This window comes from Salmo salar, chromosome 17 (genome assembly GCF_965601325.2).
Source record: "Salmo salar chromosome 17, fSalSal1, whole genome shotgun sequence".
Lineage (NCBI taxonomy): Eukaryota > Metazoa > Chordata > Actinopteri > Salmoniformes > Salmonidae > Salmo > Salmo salar.
The window spans coordinates 25,506,145-25,528,855 of NC_138307.1; the positions used below are offsets into that span (position 1 = coordinate 25,506,145).

At 43.5% G+C, this 22,711-nt stretch overlaps 1 protein-coding gene across 1 annotated transcript; it reads left to right on the forward strand.

The window, feature by feature from the left end:
• Positions 1-227: 227 nt before the first annotated feature.
• LOC106593678 (cystathionine beta-synthase) lies at positions 228-19,771 on the forward strand. Its single transcript, XM_045699414.2, has 15 exons — positions 228-374; positions 3,654-3,965; positions 5,745-5,851; positions 6,709-6,843; positions 7,054-7,133; positions 7,256-7,460; positions 7,928-8,019; positions 8,682-8,807; positions 8,947-9,031; positions 9,246-9,351; positions 12,397-12,474; positions 15,425-15,559; positions 15,934-16,042; positions 16,202-16,286; positions 18,109-19,771. Exons 2-15 carry the CDS (start codon positions 3,661-3,663, stop codon positions 18,234-18,236), a joined length of 1,776 nt encoding a protein of 591 aa, XP_045555370.1. The 5' UTR covers positions 228-374; positions 3,654-3,660; the 3' UTR covers positions 18,237-19,771.
• The last annotated feature ends 2,940 nt before the right edge of the window (positions 19,772-22,711 follow it).

A 22,711-nucleotide genomic window follows, 5' to 3' on the forward strand; every position in this document is an offset into this window, starting at 1 on the left:
TGGCACATGGGATGAGCGAGTGGCGTATAGGTTCCGATGTTTCTGAAAATAACATTTGAAAAGGTTCTCTGCTTTTTGGAAATGAATATAAATAGATCCCTGTTAGACTTCTAAACGTTTTCGCCATGTACTGACTTGTTTCCCCCAACGTTTCACCAAATCTGTTTCACCAAATCTGCATCTCTCATTGGAGGAGGGACAGAAATAGACTCCCTCGCTGCAGCCAATCAAAGTGCGCCCTAAACATGCATTCTTCCCCAACGATTGGCCAACCTCCTCGCGCTGATAGTCCTCTTTATTATCTCACTGTTGTAAAAGTTTCTTTCTATTGCCGGAGGAAGATTCTTTACCTCTCCAGATCATCAGATACATAGGTAAGTTCAAACTGATCGATCACTTGCATGATGATGTTAGTGCTATTTTTTTATGCAATTTTTTTTTATGATGCCATGTTCCATTCATCGATATGAAGTTCTGTGTCCTTGTATAGTTTTATAATTATGCTGTACCTACTGAGTCATGGCAATCAAAATAATAGTAAAGAGGTGGGTATTACAAAGACAGTTCGTGTTTTAAACAAGCACATGGTTTATTTCCGGGGGTCCATAAACCCCCGACCATATGGCTCGCAGGGATCCAACGTTTGTTAAATTAACGTCAGATTTGACTTTTCGTAGTACAGTAGTTTAGGAGAATTAGGGTACATTTAGGAAACGGGTTTGGGTTAGCTAAAATGCACACACAAACATCTGCCTTTGACCCACCATATGGGACTATTTCTGGGTCCTACTGTCTATCATCAGTTACCTGAGTACAAGATCGCTTTGTGTTGAGAAATAAAGTTATAATTTGCACTATTGAATGAATTGACCTGTGAATCCTCCATCACATTTGTTGTCTCTTTCTGTTCTGGTGACTGAGGGCTGCAGGCAATGAATTTGAGCTGCACCCTTAGTTCATTTTGCCCACCACAATTTGCCATAGTTTAGTGCACTCTTGTGCCATGGCCCTGAGAGCTGACTAAACAAACATGTTTCTAGTATGGCCCTAAAAAGACTTTGCCCAATAATGCCTGTCATAACTATTCAGAGGCAGAGCCAATCTAGTCAGAGCTCGATTCCACAAAGCCTGATCTCTGCTCCACTCTGGTGGAGTCTTCAGAAACTTCCTTCACCATGGAGTTTAATCCGCTATGGGCTTGATGGCTCTGAATAGTTATGATAGAGGTTATTGGACATTGTCTTTTTAGGGCAGTTATATGTATTATTATGGGGTTGTAAATACTGTCCTTTTTGTTATTTACCCGTGTTTTTAGCCAGGCTATATATCATCGCAAACTATCTTTTAATTCCACTACTTTTTGGAATTCTGAAAGAAGAGATTTAAAAAAATAACATCCTTTTTGGTAGAAAGTATTGAGAATATCTGTTGAGAGAAGCTCCAAAGGCAGTTTATCTCATGTAGTAAAAGTGTTATAACCGGTGGGTTGGGTCTGGAGGGTGTCTGCTCAACTGGTTTGGTTACACACCCAAGGCCAGCTGTGACTTAACACAGCCCTCTGAACATTTCAGCCTCAACTCAGCCTCATTGCCACTCAGTGAACCTGTCTGCAAGGGGGATCAGATTGCAAATGAACTCACCCAAGGAACACTCAAACCTCTGCTCCCATATCTGCCGTAGCAGTAGTTAGACAGACGCTGTAACAGAAGTAGCATGACCAGCAGTAGTAGGTCCATTAAGAAATGCGCTGGCTCAGAGGGAACGTTTCCTTTGGTCTCTCTCTGTCTCCAACCATACCGTTGTTTTCCTAAGGACACAATGCTCTCCGGTGGGTTTATTGTGTGCTGGTCATTTGGTATCAAGCCACTCAGGCGAGGTTTGTGTCTTCAGTGCAGTTCAGAAAGAGGTCCATTTGAACAGCTGCTTGGAAGTGTACACTGCCTATTAGTATTAGACAGGGGCAACCAAATGGACTGAACTCTCTGTCTGGGAATCCAAAGAATTAGTACCATTTTAACACGTTAAGGACAGGACTAGGTCTTGTTAATATGTTAGGGACTGTATGTTGTCTTGTTAATATGTTAGGGACAGTATGTTGTCTTGTTAATATGTTAGGGACAGTATGTTGTCTTGTTAATACATTAGGGACAGTATGTTGTCTTGTTAATACATTAGGGACAGTATGTTGTCTTGTTAATACATTAGGGACAGTATGTTGTCTTGTTAATACATTAGGGACAGTATGTTGTCTTGTTAATACATTAGGGACAGTATGTTATCTTGTTAATACATTAGGGACAGTATGTTGTCTTGTTAATACATTAGGGACAGTATGTTGTCTTGTTAATACGTTAGGGACAGTATGTTGTCTTGTTAATATGTTAGGGACAGTATGTTGTCTTGTTAATACGTTAGGGACAGTATGTTGTCTTGTTAATACATTAGGGACAGTATGTTGTCTTGTTAATACGTTAGGGACAGTATGTTGTCTTGTTAATACGTTAGGGACAGTATGTTGTCTTGTTAATACATTAGGGACAGTATGTTGTCTTGTTAATACATTAGGGACAGTATGTTGTCTTGTTAATACATTAGGGACAGTATGTTGTATTGTTAATACATTAGGGACAGTATGTTGTCTTGTTAATACATTAGGGACAGTATGTTGTCTTGTTAATACATTAGGGACAGTATGTTGTCTTGTTAATACATTAGGGACAGTATGTTGTCTTGTTAATACATTAGGGACAGTATGTTGTCTTGTTAATACATTAGGGACAGTATGTTGTATTGTTAATACATTAGGGACAGTATGTTGTCTTGTTAATACATTAGGGACAGTATGTTGTCTTTTTAATACATTAGGGACAGTATGTTGTCTTGTTAATACATTAGGGACAGTATGTTGTCTTGTTAATACATTAGGGACAGGACGTTGTCTTCTATAACCTTGGGTCTTTAGGCAAGACAAATTAGCTGGACACACAATTACCTCGTTAATGATTAGCCTTTCTGAACAAGGGACATTTCTTTCAATTGTAGCGCCTCACGCCTAGCAACTCTGGTATAGGAGGCAATTTCGCAATTGTCCTTTCGCATATTTTAAGTGATTGTTTTTTTCATTTATCTGAGGAAGTACACTGACTTAAACATCAAACGTGTTGCGGTACTGCGTCTGCCTGAGTAATTTGTAACTGAACGGTGGGGCTCCCAGTACCACTGTTCAGAGGGACATACAGCATGGTGGTGTCAGGTGTGCATGTTAATATGCACCTCACTAGGCCTCTCGGGCTCAAACGTTTTAGATTTTTTGTGTCATTTTTGTCAGGAATGTTCTTAATGGCTTCCTGACTGTAATTAGTTTGAAGTTGTCAGTCTGTCCAGCAGTGTGTAGTATGAGACAGACAGCAGCAGCAGCTCCTCGAATCCCTCAAACATTCTGAAGAGTGGCCTTCTGCTGCTCCTGTCCCTCAGACTGCTAGGTGGTGTTGAAACGTTGTCCCAAACCGCTGATACGGGGTCAGATCACTTATTGTCCCTCTAACGGTTACAATTAGGACTGGGGTAAGGGGAATCTGATCCTAGATCTGTGCTTACGAGCAGGACAGAGGCTCTGTACCATTTACTAGCCCATGTGCCATTTACCTTCCTAGGTGAGACATGCCTGCGGTCCCCTCCCTTAAAGACAGCAGCGTCCTGGGTCCTATCGGCCCTGTGTGCCCGCACGCTGCCAGGCTACGCGTCACCAACGGCAATGGGGATGCCAATGGATCCTCCAAGATCCAGGAAGGGCCGTTACAACTCCCAACCAAGGGGGGCGTCAGAGACAAGCTAGAGGTGGAGGACGTGACTGGAACCATCCAGGCGGTGGGGGAGAGGAAGTGGATCCGTCCCGACCTGCCCAGCCGGTGCACCTGGAGACTGGGGGGCAACCACGCCGACTCCCCCCACACCCATCCTCAACAGTAAGACTGGTAACCCTGAACAGTAAGACTGGTAACCCTGAACAGTAAGACTGGTAACCCTGAACAGTAAGACTGGTAACCCTCAACAGTAAGACTGGTAACCCTGAACAGTAAGACTGGTAACCCTCAACAGTAAGACTGGTAACCCTCAACAGTAAGACTGGTAACTAAACATTAACCCTCAACAGTAAGACTGGTAACCCTGAACAGTAAGACTGGTAACCCTCAACAGTAAGACTGGTAACCCTGAACAGTAAGACTGGTAACCCTCAACAGTAAGACTGGTAACCCTCAACAGTAAGACTGGTAACTAAACATTAACCCTCAACAGTAAGACTGGTAACCCTAACCCTGAACAGTAAGACTGGTAACCCTCAACAGTAAGACTGGTAACCCTAACCCTGAACAGTAAGACTGGTAACCCTCAATTGTAAGACTGGTAACCCTAACCCTGAACAGTAAGACTGGTAACCCTTAACATTAACCCTCAACAGTAAGACTGGTAACCCTAACCCTCAACAGTAAGACTGGTAACCCTCAACAGTAAGACTGGTAACCCTCAACAGTAAGACTGGTAACCCTCAACAGTTAGACTGGTAACCCCCAACAGTAAGACTGGTAACCCTAACCCTCAACAGTAAGACTGGTAACCCTAAACATTAACCCTCAACAGTAAGACTGGTAACCCTCAATAGTAACACTGGTAACAGTAAGACTGGTAACCCTCAACAATAAGACTGGTAACCCTCAACAGTAAGACTGGTAATCCTAACCCTCAACAGTTAGACTGGTAACCCTCAACAGTTAGACTGGTAATCCTAACCCTCAACAGTAAGACTGGTAACCCTCAACAGTAAGACTGGTAACCCTCAACAGTAAGACTGGTAACCCTAACCCTCAACAGTAAGACAGGTAACCCTCAACAGTGAGACTGGTAACCCTCAACAGTAAGACTGGTAACCCTCAACAGTAAGACTGGTAACCCCCAACTAACCCTCAACAGTAAGACAGGTAACCCTCAACAGTAAGACTGGTAACCCTCAACAGTAAGACTGGTAACCCTCAACAGTAAGACTGGTAACCCTCAACAGTAAGACTCAACAGTAAGACTGGTAACCCTCAACAGTAAGACTGGTAACCCTCAACAGTAAGACTGGTAACCCTCAACAGTAAGACTGGTAACCCTCAACAGTAAGACTGGTAACCCTCAACAGTAAGACTGGTAACCCTCAACAGTAAGACAGGTAACCCTCAACAGTAAGACCGGTAACCCTCAACAGTAAGACTGGTAACCCTCAACAGTAAGACTGGTAACCCTCAACAGTAAGACTGGTAACCCTCAACAGTAAGACTGGTAACCCTCAACAGTAAGACTGGTAACCCTCAACAGTAAGACAGGTAAGACTGGTAACCCTCAACAGTAAGACTGGTAACCCTCAACAGTAAGACTGGTAACCCTCAACAGTAAGACTGGTAACCCTCAACAGTAAGACTGGTAACCCTCAACAGTAAGACTGGTAACCCTCAACAGTAAGACTGGTAACCCTCAACAGTAAGACTGGTAACCCTCAACAGTAAGACAGGTAAGACTGGTAACCCTCAACAGTAAGACTGGTAACCTTTTATGTTATTCCTTCCACCTGTCTCCTCCTTCTCTACTCATTTCCACTTTGTTCTATTAGACATCTTTTAGTCAGATTCATGTCAATGTGGTATGAGCATTGATCATTCATCAACGTCAATGAGTTAGTCAGTGACATCTAAACTCCCTTCTTCCAGGACCAAAGCTCCTAAAATCCTCACCGACATCCTCCGGAGGATCGGTGACACCCCGCTGGTGCGCATGAACAAGATCCCCAAGACCTTCGGCCTCAAGTGTGAAATCTGTGAGTTTATCAGGGAGTCTTTTCTCATTTCCCTTTTGAGATGAATGGAGAAACCTTAACTTGCTACATGGGTGTAAATGTTTCCCTCTCAATGTTTCAGCCTTGTTTGTCCACTTTTCTCACGGAGAGTTACCAATTTATCTGTGCCACCATGATATAACCTTTCCTTCACCCATTTATTCGTGCCACCATGATATAACCTGTCCTTGAACGTTGCCAGTTAGACATGGTCCAGAGAATACTGTTCAGACAGTATTCAAGGCTGTCTTCCCCCTCCACCTCTCTTTCTGTTGAGGCAGACATAGAACACAGGCAGTCAAAACCTTTTTCATTGGTCGGCTTAAGAAGTCATGTGAATTGGATTTACTTTGGGGCGTTTGTGTTCAGCTGACTTCTTTGTAGAATTCTTCATGCTTGACTCCATAATCCCATTTGGGATTTATTGACAGTTATATTGTATCCAATGTAACAGTTTAATTATATTGTTGGCTTCGGACTTTTGCACAGCAAATGGCCCCACTTGTGCTTCATACATTTTATGGTACAATGGAATAGCTCCAAAAGTGCAAACTCTAAACTAAATGAAATGAACATGTTTGACCCAGGTCTGGTTACATTATCAGATGTTTTCAGACAAGGTGGTATTTTAATTCAGAATGAAAAACATTTTCATCTCGGGTGTGTGTGTGTGTGTGTGTGTGTGTGTGTGTGTGTGTGTGTGTGTGTGTGTGTGTGTGTGTGTGTGTGTGTGTGTGTGTGTGGTGTGTGTGTGTGTGTGTGTGTGTGTGTGTGTGTGTGTGTGTGTGTGATCCAGTGTGATAATCCAGTGTGTACCATTCTGTTTTGTCTCTGTGCAGTGGCCAAGTGTGAGTACTTCAACGCGGGCGGCAGTGTGAAGGATAGGATCAGTCTGCGTATGGTGGAGGATGCAGAGAGGGCAGGACATCTCAAACCAGGAGACACTATCATAGAGCCCACCTCAGGGAATACAGGTAACTGTGTGTGTGTTACCTCAGTAAATGAATAGGAATGTGTCTCACTAGTAGTAGATTCACTGATTAATACCGGTGTGTGTGTGTGTGTGTGTGTGTGTGTGTGTGTGTGTGTGTGTGTGTGTGTGTGTGTGTGTGTGTGTGTGTGTGTGTGTGTGTGTGTGTGTGTGTGTGTGTGTGTGTGTGTGTGTGTGTGTGTGTGTGTGACAGGTATCGGTCTGGCCCTGGCTGCAGCTGTGAAGGGTTACCGCTGTATCATTGTCATGCCTGAGAAGATGAGCATGGAGAAGGTAAGACTGCTGTATGCTGCCTCATCAATCTCCCCTCTGGGAATTTGACAGGACCTATTTGATTGTGAAATCTGCACAAATGATCATGAAAACGCTGCCCGTCTGTGTTTGCATGCACCCAGGTGGATGTTTTGAGAGCCCTGGGCGCAGAGATCGTCCGTACGCCCACCAGCGCTCGTTTCGATTCACCAGAGTCTCACGTGGGCGTGGCTTGGCGTCTGAAGAACGAGATCCCCAACTCTCACATCCTGGACCAGTACCGTAACCCTAGTAACCCCCTGGCCCACTATGACACCACAGCAGAGGAGATACTGGAGCAGTGTGATGGTGAGACAGACTTCCTCTCGGCTCCCTCCCTCTATTCCTCCCTCTCTTGTTCTCTCTTTCCTTCTCTCTTGTCTTGCTGGCATTCTCTATCTCTCTCTCTCTCTCTCTCTTAAAATACTGTGATTGAAGAAAAATTGTTGAGAGATGAAGTTATTTAGAAATGTAAGTTCATTATTTCTACACACTTTCTACCTGGTTTAGGTTCAGACTGGAGTATTTTTTTCATAGAATAAGTAATAAAAAAAAATATATAAAAAACACTTCTTTTTTTACTCAGACACCCGCGACCCATTCAGAACCTCGTCGTCATCCACTAGCTGAGAATCGCTGTTAAACAAGCGTGTGTGTCTGAATAAGGTTTAACTGGTGGTTTTGGTCAACAGCAAAGCATTGTCTGAGCAGTTGTGTGGGCTTGTAGCCCTCACATATGAGCTAACCTGACACCCTCCACATCTGTGACCTGGCAGGGAAAGTGGACATGCTGGTGGCAAGCGCTGGCACAGGCGGCACCATCACTGGCATTGCCCGCAAACTGAAGGAGAGGTGCCCCAACATCAAGGTGAGTGAGCTCTGTCCACCTGGAATCAATTCCCATCCCCAGGTGCCATCTGACTAGGGTTGGGGACAGTTCAATTGAAATTCCTATTCAAGTATGGAAAGATCCGTACAAATAGAATCAGTCTCAACTTCAATCTTCACATTCACTACTTCAACATGACTGAATAGAAACGGTTCTGGTTCTGATCAGAGGCTATGGCTGTCCTTACTGGGTGTTAACTTGTGTCTTGTGTGGTGTGGGGTTCTGTCTGGTGTGGTTCTGTCTGGTCTGGTGTGGTTCTGTCTGGTGTGGTTCTGTCTGATCTGGTGTGGTTCTGTCTGATCTGGTGTGGTTCTGTCGGGTCTGGTGTGGTTCTGTCGGGTCTGGTGTGGTTCTGTCTGTGTCTGGTTCTGTCTGGTCTGGTGTGGTTCTGTCTGATCTGGTCTGGTTCTGTCTGGTCTGGTTCTGTCTGATCTGGTCTGGTTCTGTCTGATCTGGTGTGGTTCTGTCTGATCTGGTGTGGTTCTGTCTGATCTGGTCTGGTTCTGTCGGGTCTGGTCTGGTTCTGTCTGATCTGGTGTGGTTCTGTCGGGTCTGGTGTGGTTCTGTCTGATCTGGTGTGGTTCTGTCTGATCTGGTCTGGTTCTGTCGGGTCTGGTGTGGTTCTGTCTGTGTGTGGTCAGATCATCGGTGTGGACCCTGAAGGCTCCATCCTGGCTGAACCAGAGGAGTTGAACAAGACAGACAAGACCCAGTACGAGGTGGAGGGCATCGGATATGACTTCATCCCCACTGTACTGGACAGATCAGTGAGTCAGATGGACACACACACACACACACACACACACACACACACACACACACACACACACACACACACACACACACACACACACACACACACACACACACACACACACTACCTCACCAGTGTGTGTCTACCTGTAGGTGGTGGATAGCTGGTACAAGTCTAACGATGAGGAGTCCTTCAACATGTCCCGTATGCTGGTCAGAGACGAGGGCTTGCTGTGTGGTACGTTTGTCACCGTTCTGTCTCTCTGTCATTCATCTCACTGTCACCAGTGTGGACTCTATGGCCGTGTTCTCCAGGGACTGGGATATCTGCACATTCCCACTTCAATAAAGAGCACCTAGAACGCCACCTATGACATGTTCTGATTTGTGGGTTGACCTGCCCACGAGTCATCATGCCAACCAGTGTGCCCGTCTCTTGTCCCCTGTGCCAGGTGGCAGCTCGGGCACGGCCATGGCAGCGGCGGTGAGGGTGGCCAAGGACCTGAAGGAGGGCCAGCGATGTGTGGTCATCCTGCCAGACTCCATCCGCAACTACATGTGAGGAACCAGGGTCTAGAATATACTGTTATATTATGACTGTAATGTACTGTAGTCCTATAGTGAATCTAATGATCTGTCAGCGTTTACCTTAGCCTGACCCCTTGTGGCCATGTCTGAATATTGCAGCTGTTGCCTGATGTGGTTATCGCTGATTCATGACCCCCTCTTTAATCTGAACCATTAACAGCTGTTCCTAGTGGATGAAGTAACTAACAACCCTTCTCTTTAATCTGAACCATTAACAGCTGTTCCTAGTGGATGAAGTAACTAACAACCCTTCTCTTTAATCTGAACCATTAACAGCTGTTCCTAGTGGATGAAGTAACTAACAACCCTTCTCTTTAATCTGAACCATTAACAGCTGTTCCTAGTGGATGAAGTAACTAACAACCCTTCTCTTTAATCTGAACCATTAACAGCTGTTCCTAGTGGATGAAGTAACTAACAACCCTTCTCTTTAATCTGAACCATTAACAGCTGTTCCTAGTGGATGAAGTAACTAACAACCCTTCTCTTTAATCTGAACCATTAACAGCTGTTCCTAGTGGATGAAGTAACCAACAACAACTCTTCTCTTTAATCTGAACCATTAACAGCTGTTCCTAGTGGATGAAGTAACTAACAACCCTTCTCTTTAATCTGAACCATTAACAGCTGTTCCTAGTGGATGAAGTAACTAACAACCCTTCTCTTTAATCTGAACCATTAACAGCTGTTCCTAGTGGATGAAGTAACTAACAACCCTTCTCTTTAATCTGAACCATTAACAGCTGTTCCTAGTGGATGAAGTAACTAACAACCCTTCTCTTTAATCTGAACCATTAACAGCTGTTCCTAGTGGATGAAGTAACTAACAACCCTTCTCTTTAATCTGAACCATTAACAGCTGTTCCTAGTGGATGAAGTAACCAACAACAACTCTTCTCTTTAATCTGAACCATTAACAGCTGTTCCTAGTGGATGAAGTAACTAACAACCCTTCTCTTTAATCTGAACCATTAACAGCTGTTCCTAGTGGATGAAGTAACTAACAACCCTTCTCTTTAATCTGAACCATTAACAGCTGTTCCTAGAGGATGAAGTAACTAACAACCCTTCTCTTTAATCTGAACCATTAACAGCTGTTCCTAGAGGATGAAGTAACTAACAACCCTTCTCTTTAATCTGAACCATTAACAGCTGTTCCTAGAGGATGAAGTAACTAACAACCCTTCTCTTTAATCTGAACCATTAACAGCTGTTCCTAGTGGATGAAGTAACTAACAACCCTTCTCTTTAATCTGAACCATTAACAGCTGTTCCTAGTGGATGAAGTAACTAACAACCCTTCTCTTTAATCTGAACCATTAACAGCTGTTCCTAGAGGATGAAGTAACTAACAACCCTTCTCTTTAATCTGAACCATTAACAGCTGTTCCTAGAGGATGAAGTAACTAACAACCCTTCTCTTTAATCTGAACCATTAACAGCTGTTCCTAGAGGATGAAGTAACTAACAACCCTTCTCTTTAATCTGAACCATTAACAGCTGTTCCTAGTGGATGAAGTAACTAACAACCCTTCTCTTTAATCTGAACCATTAACAGCTGTTCCTAGTGGATGAAGTAACCAACAACAACTCTTCTCTTTAATCTGAACCATTAACAGCTGTTCCTAGTGGATGAAGTAAATAACAACCCTTCTCTTTAATCTGAACCACTAACAGCTGTTCCTAGAGGATGAAGTAACTAACAACCCTTCTCTTTAATCTGAACCATTAACAGCTGTTCCTAGAGGATGAAGTAACTAACAACCCTTCTCTTTAATCTGAACCATTAACAGCTGTTCCTAGTGGATGAAGTAACTAACAACCCTTCTCTTTAATCTGAACCATTAACAGCTGTTCCTAGAGGATGAAGTAACTAACAACCCTTCTCTTTAATCTGAACCATTAACAGCTGTTCCCAGAGGATGAAGTAACTAACAACCCTTCTCTTTAATCTGAACCATTAACAGCTGTTCCTAGAGGATGAAGTAACTAACAACCCTTCTCTTTAATCTGAACCATTAACAGCTGTTCCTAGTGGATGAAGTAACTAACAACCCTTCTCTTTAATCTGAACCATTAACAGCTGTTCCTAGTGGATGAAGTAACTAACAACCCTTCTCTTTAATCTGAACCATTAACAGCTGTTCCTAGTGGATGAAGTAAATAACAACCCTTCTCTTTAATCTGAACCATTAACAGCTGTTCCTAGAGGATGAAGTAACTAACAACCCTTCTCTTTAATCTGAACCATTAACAGCTGTTCCCAGAGGATGAAGTAACTAACAACCCTTCTCTTTAATCTGAACCATTAACAGCTGTTCCTAGTGGATGAAGTAACCAACAACGACTCTTCTCTTTAATCTGAACCATTAACAGCTGTTCCTAGTGGATGAAGTAACTAACAACCCTTCTCTTTAATCTGAACCATTAACAGCTGTTCCTAGTGGATGAAGTAACCAACAACGACTCTTCTCTTTAATCTGAACCATTAACAGCTGTTCCTAGAGGATGAAGTAACTAACAACCCTTCTCTTTAATCTGAACCATTAACAGCTGTTCCTAGTGGATGAAGTAACCAACAACGACTCTTCTCTTTAATCTGAACCATTAACAGCTGTTCCTAGTGGATGAAGTAACTAACAACCCTTCTCTTTAATCTGAACCATTAACAGCTGTTCCTAGTGGATGAAGTAACCAACAACAACTCTTCTCTTTAATCTGAACCATTAACAGCTGTTCCTAGTGGATGAAGTAACCAACAACCCTTCTCTTTAATCTGAACCATTAACAGCTGTTCCTAGTGGATGAAGTAACTAACAACCCTTCACTTTAATCTGAACCATTAACAGCTGTTCCTAGTGGATGAAGTAACTAACAACCCTTCTCTTTAATCTGAACCATTAACAGCTGTTACTAGTGGATGAAGTAACCAACAACCCTTCTCTTTAATCTGAACCATTAACAGCTGTTCCTAGAGGATGAAGTAACCAACAACGACTCTTCTCTTTTTTTCAGGACCAAGTTCCTGAGTGACAAGTGGATGTTCCAGAAAGGCTTCCTGAAGGAGTCAGACATCATGGTAAACAAACCCTGGTAGGTCTGAACAAACCCTGCCGGGTCTGTGTCTCCGAATAAACCCTGGTGGGTCTGTGTCTCTGAACAAACCCTGGTGGGTCTGTGTCTCTGAACAAACCCTGGTGGGTCTGTGTCTCTGAACAAACCCTGGTGAGTCTGTGTCTCTGAACAAACCCTGGTGGGTCTGTGTCTCTGAACAAACCCTGGTGAGTCTGTGTCTCTGAACAAACCCTGGTGGGTCTGTGTCTCTGAACAAACCCTGGTGGGTCTGTGGGTCTGAACAAATCCTGGTGGGTCTGTGTCTCTGAACAAACCCTGGTGAGTCTGTGGCTCTGAACAAACCCTGGTGGGTCTGTGTCTCTGAACAAACCCTGGTGGGTCTGTGGGTCTGAACAAATCCTGGTGGGTCTGTGTCTCTGAACAAACCCTGGTGGGTCTGTGTCTCTGAACAAACCCTGGTGGGTCTGTGGGTCTGAACAAACCCTGGTGGGTCTGTGTTTCTGAACAAACCCTGGTGGGTCTGTGTCTCTAAATAAATATTGGTGGGTCTGAATAAACCCTGGTGGGTCTGTGTCTCTAAATAAATATTGGTGGGTCTGAATAAACCCTGGTGGGTCTGTGTCTCTAAATACATATTGTTGGGTCTGAATAAACCCTGGTGGGTCTGTGTCTCTAAATAAATCCTGGTGGGTCTGAATAAACCCTGGTGGGTCTGTGTCTCTAAATAAATATTGGTGGGTCTGAATAAACCCTGGTGGGTCTGTGTCTCTAAATAAATATTGTTGGGTCTGAATAAACCCTGGTGGGTCTGTGTCTCTAAATAAATCCTGGTGGGTCTGAATAAACCCTGGTGGGTCTGTGTCTCTAAATAAATATTGGTGGGTCTGAATAAACCCTGGTGGGTCTGTGTCTTTAAATAAATCCTGGTGGGTCTGAAATGACCAGTCTATAATTTTAATGGTAGGTTTATTTGAAAAGTGAGAGACAGAATAACAACAGAAATATCCAGAAAAACGCATGTCAAAAATGTTATAAATTGATTTGCATTTTAATGAGGGAAATAAGTATTTGACCCCCTCTCAATCAGAAAAATGTCTGGCTCCCAGGTGTCTTTTATACAGGTAACGAGCTGAGATTAGGAGCACACTCTTAAAGGGAGTGCTCCTAACCGCAGCTTGTTACCTGTAAAAAAGACACTTGTCAAAAGAAGCAATCAATCAATCAGATTCCAAACTCTCCACCATGGCCAAGACCAAAGAGCTCTCCAAGGATGTCAGGGACAAGATTGTAGACCTACACAAGGCTGGAATGGGCTACAAGACCATCACCAAGCAGCTTGGTGAGAAGGTGACAACATTTGGTGCGATTATTCGCAAATGGAAGAAACACAAAAGAACTGTCAATATCCCTCGGCCTGGGGCTCCATGCAAGATCTCACCTCGTGGAGTTGCAATGATCATGAGAACGGTGAGGAATCAGCCCAGAACTACACGGGAGGATCTTGTCAATGATCTCAAGGCAGCTGGGACCATAGTCACCAAGAAAACAATTGGTAACACACTACGCCGTGAAGTACTGAAATCCTGCAGCGCCCGCAAGGTCCCCCTGCTCAAGAATACATATACATGCCCGTCTGAAGTTTGCCAATGAACATCTGAATGACTCAGAGGACAATTGGTGAAAGTGTTGTGGTCAGATGAGACCAAAATGGAGCTCTTTGGCATCAACTCAACTCGCCGTGTTTGGAGGAGGAGGAATGCTGCCTATGACCCCAAGAACACCATCTCCACCGTCAAACATGGAGATGGAAACATTATGCTTTGGGGGTGTTTTTCTGCTAAGGGGACAGGACAACTTCACCGCATCAAAGGGATGATGGACGGGGCCATGTACCGTCAAATCTTGGGTGAGAACCTCCTTCCCTCAGCCAGGGCATTGAAAATGGGTCGTGGATGGGTATTCCAGCATGACAATGACCCAAAACACACGGCCAAGGCAACAAAGGAGTGGCTCAAGAAGAAGCACATTAAGGTCCTGGAGTGGCCTAGCCAGTCTCCAGACCTTAATCCCATAGAAAATCTGTGGAGTGAGCTGAAGGTCCGAGTTGCCAAACGTCAGCCTCGAAACCTTAATGACTTGGAGAAGATCTGCAAAGAGGAGTGGGACAAAATCCCTCCTGAGATGTGTGCAAACCTGGTGGCCAACTACAAGAAACGTCTGACCTCTGTGATTGCCATCAAGGGTTTTGCCACCAAGTACTAAGTCATGTTTTGCAGAGGGGTCAAATACTTATTTCCCTCATTAAAATGCAAATCATTTTATAACATTTTTGACATGTGTTTTTCTGGATTTTTTTTGTTGTTATTCTGTCTCTCACTGTTCAAATAAACCTACCATTAAAATTATAGACTGGTCATTTCTTTGTAAGTGGGCAAACGTACAAAATCAGCAGGGGATCAAATACTTTTTCCCCCCACTGTATGTCTATGTCTCTGAGCATGTCTTCATCTAGTGCTCCATTGTCTATTTGTTTGTAGTTTTCTCTTAAAAGTGCAATATGAAGCTCAATGGGCGACCTGACCGAACTCACATAGAAATGTGAGTTATAGATCTGTCATTCTAATTGGAAGCAAGTCTAAGAAGTAGTAGATCCGTTCTATGTGCTATTTCTGTGCTTCCTGTCCTTAAGTGTAGTTTTGCGTCTTTTTACTTTCGGTTTGGTACCACAGCTTTAAACAGTTAAATACTATATATTTTGTTAATTGAAAATATGTTTCACAGCGGTTTAGATGGTACAATGATTTTGCACATTGCTTGTTTTGTCACAAACTGATATCAGGCGTATATTGTAGAATTTTATCAACCAGGCAATTGTGGGGTGATTTCTGTATATTGTGCCTTGTATTTTGTTTTTATTTATTTAATTGATTGTCTATTTCTCTCTCTCTCTCGCTCTCTCCCTCCCCAGGTGGTGGAACCTGAAGCTGCAGGGGTTGAACCTCTCTGCCCCTCTGACCGTCCTGCCCACGGTCAGCTGTCAGAAGACCATCAAGATCCTGAAGGAGAAAGGCTTTGACCAGGCCCCTGTAGTGGACGAGGCTGGGTGGGTGTCCTCCTTCACTGTCTCATCTCCTGCCTCTTTCATTAACCAGCGGCTGTATCCCAAATGGCACCCTATTCCCTTCATAGGGCACTAATGTTGACCATTTAGGGAATATGTTGCCATTTGGGACATATCCATTATCTTTGTGTCGCTTACTAGTTCATGATGAAGAAATTAAATTATTGTAGAGAATCTGAAGATATCTTCCATTGAAATAACCCTGGAATTCAATTCATTAGTATTGTTGATTTGTAAATGTTGTAAACCCATGTTTCACTTCTGGACACTGACCATCTGATTCAAGTAATTCAACTGTTCTGGGTTAGTGTTGTTCTGCTGCTAAAATAACAGTGTGTGTGTGTGTGAGTGTGTAGGCTGGTCCTAGGAATGGTTACTTTGGGGAACATGCTGGCCTCTGTGCTGGCTGGGAAGATTAAACACTCAGACCCAGTCAACAAGGTGATCTACAACCAGTTCAAACAGGTCAGTCGTGTTCACACGTGTTCGCAAGCACACACTTTTTCTGTAAGTATTGTAAATAGGTTTCACACACACTGAAACCACCAATGTTTGTTTATATGATGAAACGGTCCTCTCTATCTTACGTCTGACTGATAACCTCCCGTCTCATCTAATTCCCAGATCCGTTTGACTGATAACCTGGGGAAGCTGTCTCGTATCCTGGAGACGGACCATTTTGCCCTGGTGGTACACGAACAGATCCAATGTAAGTCTTTCTGCCTGCTATAATGGTGGAGAACATGTTGCGATAAGAGGAGTGAAGGTTCATTGACCTTTTCTGAGGGCAGTAACAAGGTGGTAAGGTGGCTGGTTTGAACCCATTATAAACCAGCCTGGTTTAATGTCTGCTGTGTGCATGTAACTGGTATACAGTGCATTCGGAAAGTATTCAGACCTCTTGACTTTTTCCACATTTTGTTACGTTACAACCTTATTCTAAAATGGATTAAATAAATAAAAGTTCTCATCAATCTACACACTATCTCATAATGACTGAAAACTGAAAACCGGTTTCAAGAAATTTTAGCACATTTATACATTTTTTTAAAAATACCTTATTTACATAAGTATTTAGAACCTTTGCTATGAGACTCGAAATTGAGCACAGGTCCATCCTGTTTCCATTGATCATCTTTGAGATGTTCTACAACTTGATTGGAGTCCACATGATTTGGAATGACACACATCTGTCTCTATGTAAGGTCCCACAGTTGACAGTGCACATCAGAGCAAAATCCAAGCCATGAGGTTGAAGGAATTGTCCGTAGAGCTCTGAGACAGGATTGTGTCGAGGCACAGATCTGGGTAAGGCTACCAAAAAATGTCTGCACCATTCTTAAATGGAAGAAGTTTGGAACCACCAAGACTCTTCCTAGAGCTGGCCGCACGGCTAAACTGAGCCTTGCCAGGGAGATAACCAAGAACCTGATGGTCACTCTAACAGAGCTCCAGAGTTACTCTGTGGAAATGGGAGAACCTTCCAGAAGGACAGCCATCTCTGCAGCACTCCACCAATCAGGCCTTTATGGTAGAGTGGCCAGACGGAAGCCACTCTTCAGTAAAAGGCACGTGACAGCCCGCTTGGAGTTTGCGAAACAAGATTCTCTGGTCTGATGAAACCAAGGTTGAACTCTTTGGCCTGAATGCCAAGTGACACGTCTGGAGGAAACCTGGCACCATCCCTAAGGTGAAGCATGGTGGTGGCAGCATCATGCTGTGGGGATGTTTTTCAGCGCAGGGACTGGGATCGAGAGAAAGATGAACGGCGCAAAGTACACAGAGATCCTTGATGAAAACCTGCTCCAGAGCGTTCAGGACCTCGGACTGGGGCGAAGGTTCACCTTCCAACAGGACAACGACCCTAAGCACACAGCCAAGACAATGCAGGAGTAGCTTCCAGACAAGTCTAAGAATGTCCTCAAGTGGCCCAGCCACAGCCCGGACTTGAACCCGATTGAACATCTCTGGAGAGACCTGAAAATAGCTTTGCAGCGATGCTCCCCATCAAACCTGACAGAGCTTGAGAGGATCTGTAGAGAAGAATGGGAGAAACTCCCCAAATACAGGTGTGCCAAGCTTGTAGCGTCATACCCAAGAAGACTCAAGGCTGTAATCACTGCCAAAGGTGTTTCAACAAAGTATTTAGGGAAGGGTCTGAATATTTAAAGGGTCTGAATATTTATGTAAATGTGATTAAAAAAATAAATAAACATTCTTAGCAAACATTTCTAAAAACCCTGTTTTTGCTTTGTCATTATGAGGTAATGTGTGTAGATTGATTAGGGGGAAAAAAACGATTTAATCAATTTTAGAATAAGGCTGTAACGTAACAAAATGTGGAAAAAGTCAAGGAGTCTGAGTATTTTACGAATGTACTGTATGTGCCAGTCTCAAAGTCCTCAGTTGTTTGGTCCCAACATTGATTTGGGCCTGCAACCAACCATAACCCCACCCTCCCCTGGTCCAATGAAGGCTGTAGGAGGGAGCTAATGCCCCCCTCTCTATCCTTCCCTCTCTCCTACTCTCAGACTTGACGGACGGCTCCCCCAGCCTGAAGCAGATGGTGTTTGGTGTGGTGACGGCCATCGACCTGCTCAACTTCGTCACAGCCAGGGAGAAGAGGGAGGGGTCCTTCTCTGAGTGCAGTGACCTGTGACCTTGTCCCTGTGACGGCTGGGTCATGTGCGCACAAACACCTCGTGTACACACACCTCATGTACACACACATGGAACACATTAATTTACACACACAGCTCACGACCATACACAAACACACTGTGATATTAATGACAATATAAAGAATATGAGGTCGTATGAACTTGATTGGTGGACAAACTGCTGTTGCTGCTTTCTCATGACATGTGAGTCATTTAGCAGATGCTCTTATCCAGAGCGACTTACAGATAGCGAGTACATACATTTTCATACTGTTCCCCCCCAACTGGTCCCCCGTGGGAATCCAGCCCACAACCCTAGTGTTGCAAACACAATGCGTTCATATGAAAGTCTTAAATCTTTGCTATATTTTGCTAGCTTGATCATAGAATGTAGACACTGTCTACAGAGGGAATTGCCATGTTGCTCTGTAATGTTTATTCAAATGATCAGACTGTACACCTTTCCATGTACTGAATCAATAATTGTGAAACCAATCTTTACTGAAAAAAAAACAGTTTTAATTGTGAAAACATCAATCAACGCATTTCAACGCTATGCATAATGACAAATAAGTATTTTACTGTGATTGTATTCAATTAAAACAAGTAGCTTCTTAGCAAAGAGCAATTTCTCAAGCAAGACTTTAGCTAGGACAGTGGGTGTGGTCTGAGTGGGGAGGGGAAAACTCAAAACTAGCTGTTATTGGAAGAGAGGATTGGAACATTTTGCTGTTGGTCTATTAAAAAATGTATCGCATGATGTCATCATGGAAAGTCAAACCTGCTGATTAGAAGGTCCTGTGTAGATTGCATTTTCAACCAGCAACTATCAGGAAATAACACTAATCAAATTTCTTCACATTTTTACAGTGTTAGTTTCATCAGCTGTATGATATAAAACACAGGAAAAACTGCATTTTCAGTTTTTCCTGTGTTTATATGCTGTCGCAACAAAACAGGCTGGAATTTCAGGCGGTCTTTTCAAACAGCTCTTACACTAAAAGGGCATCGTAATTTTCGAAATTTAAATTTGAGTTATTTAGCAGACGCTCCTATCCGAGTGATTTACAGTTATGAGTGCATACTTTTTCAATCAATCTAATGTATTTATAAAGCTCTTTTTATATCTGTAGATGTCACACAGTCCTTATACAAAAAACTCATAGAGCAAGCAATGCAGATGTAGAACATATGAATTGTACCGTACTCTTCAACGTCATGCTTAATGAAAAATCTGAGGTTTTGTTCTGGAATGGTCAAATATGTCTAGCTAGTAGCGACCAAAATATCATTTTTTACAAATATGTCCTGCTAGTAAGTACCAAAATAGCCTTTTTGACAAGATCATATGAAATGAAATAGTATGATTGATATGCCAGTATAATACAAGGTCAGAGATCATTTGGAGTGCCAACAATGTTTTTGCTTTTCACTTTGGATGTATCAGAGTAAAAAGTGTTATCGGGATTTGTGTACTATAAAATCACTTTATAATCTAATGAAAAATAAAGTTGTTAAAACATCTCTGAATTTATATTTGCTATGCAATCATTTTATTTGTGTGTATAATGTGTATAGTGAAAATGCATGAGCTTTTAATAGTAGTTTGAGATTCTAATTATGTTGACCCTAAGCCATTACCTGTTTAACATGTACAAAGTGGCTGCGTGGCCGAATTCTCTGGACATCACTTCTCGATAGTTAAACAACCGAACCTTCTGTGATAAAATGTATAGCCGAGCTGTGCATATAAATAACAGAATCAGCAGTTATACCACCCTACCACTAGGTGGCAGTGAAAGAGCATATATTTGGTTGGTCTAACGTTACATGTATGACTGTTCTTGAGTCTGCTTGGGCTTGCAACTATTTCATTATTTAAGATACTGTTTAGGGTTTTAAAGGGTACATCAATTTTTGGACTTTAATTAATTACATTTCTTGAATACAATTTATAAATGCCCCATGAGCTTAGTTCAACTGACATACCACATCAGACGCTCTACCAGGGGTATTCAACTCTTACCCACGAGGTCCGGAGCCTGCAGGTTTTCTGTTCTACCTGATAATTAATTGCACATCACCTGGTGTCCCAGGTCTAAATCAGTCCCTCATTAGAGGGAAACAATGAAAAAATGCAGTGGAACTAGCTTTGAGGTCCAGAGTTGAGTTTGAGGGCTCTATATCATCCAAACATGGTTAAAACCATAATATTGATATCATGGATGGTGAGTCCTCACATAATTGTCAGTCTTGTAGGCTAGAAAATTCCTTCAACCGTGCAAACAGCATCTCTCGCAGACAGAAAGCTGTTTAGTTATTACATGGTAACACATTATGACCAATCCAAATCACACTTCAAATATCAATGGAACGTATAAGCTCATTGATCATTTCAACCATTGAAATATAGGCCGCTCATTGAGTTTTGAATAACAGTGACTTATGAATGCCTAAACTAGTCAATTCCTGAAGTATTTTAGCTACTGTACAACTAGCTATAGTAAGGGTAGGCAACACTGCTCCTGGAGTGCCACCTTATATTTTTGATTTAACCAGCCTGGAAGATCAGGTGTATTGAAGTTAGGCCATCACTGAACTGACCAATTAGCTCAGTTGGCCAGGTGTGGTGTCAAGCTGGAACACTATCCTGCAGTACCTGCAGCACTCCAGGAACAGGGTTGCTTACCCCTGAGCTAGAGCAAGTACACAGGCCCTAAGCAAGGCCTCTAAAGGCTTCCTTCCTTCTTTCCTTATATCTATCCAGCCTTCCATCCTTCCTTCTCTCCTTCCATCTTTCCTTCCTTCCATCCTTCAGTAGTGGTGGTTCAGTGAATCACACTTGTGTGGTGAGTAACCTTTCCAGAGGTCCAAAACACCAATTTAGCTCAGTGTGCTAAACAGTCTTGTTGTGCACCTGGATTCAAACCTTGTCTACCACATTTCCTTCCTTTCCTATTTCCCTACTCACTATCGTTTTGTGATCACCTAAAGGAAGGAATACAAATCAGACTGTATTGGTAACGTACACAGTCGGCATAATAAAAGGTATAAAAGGTGCAGTGAAATGCTTGTGTGCTAGCTCCCTCAACATTCCAGTACAATAATCCATATCCCCATACATCCCCAACACCCTCAGGTTAGCCCCAGGTTAGGATACACACCGCTGTTCCAACCAGAGCTGACGATGAATAGCCTGACCTGTCTAGCGTACTGTAGGATATACACAGACCAGGGCTTCCATTGTCTGGACCATTGATAAAACCCGCTCTGCCCCTAAACCTGCTGACAGGGCTGTAACAAGGCCCAACCCCCGCCACGTCCGGCACCCCTAACCTCTTCCCCATCCCCCCTCTGGCCTCCATCCAGCCCCACAATGTCCCCTAAGCGCTCGGCCCTGGCCGAGGCCGGTTGGTCTTGGCGGGTGAGTCTGTGGGCTGGAAAAAGGGCCTGGCTGGTGCTTTGTGTAAGCCTCTGTGCTGGACCGGGTGAAAGCCCAGCGGGATTAGGTTAATACAGCAGTGAGCGAGGCCCGGAGGGAAGTCACCGGGAGAGGGATCAGAGCCATGGGAACTGGGGGTGGGTGCAGTGGGCGTGGAGGGGTCTGTTTGGGTGCATAGCTCCTCTGAGTTCTTAGGCTTTAATACACACACACACAATTGTTCAGACACAAACACACACTGGTTCAGACACACACACACAACACACACAACACACACACAATGGTTCAGACACACACACAAGTTCAGACACACACACACACTGGTTCAGACACACACACACAATGGTTCAGACACACACACACACACACACACACACACACACACAGTTCAGACACACACACACTGGTTCAGCACACACACACACACACACACACACACTGTTGCTTTAGAAACGATTTTGCACGCTATTTCACACACAGCACACACGACACACACACACACACACACACACACACACACACACACACACACACACACACACACACACACACACAACCCACACACACACACACACACACACAACACACACACACACACACACACACGATCAGACATAAACAAACAACGGCTCTCTCACGCGCACACACACACACACACACACACACACACACACACACACACACACACACACACACACACACACACACACACACACACACACACACACACACACACACACACACACATGCACATCAATAGAGACAGAAACTGTAAAAAGGCTACTGTATTTATTCATGTACATGACCCATGATACTGTAGGCTACATAACCCTGGGCCTAACATGACCCATGATACTGTAGGCTACATAACCCTGGGCCTAACATGACCCATGATACTGTAGGCTACATAACCCTGGGCCTAACATGACCCATGATACTGTAGGCTACTTAGCCATGGGGCCTAACATGACCCATGATACTGTAGGCTACATAACCCTAATAAATAATCCATTCAGTTGCACCCATCCCCTG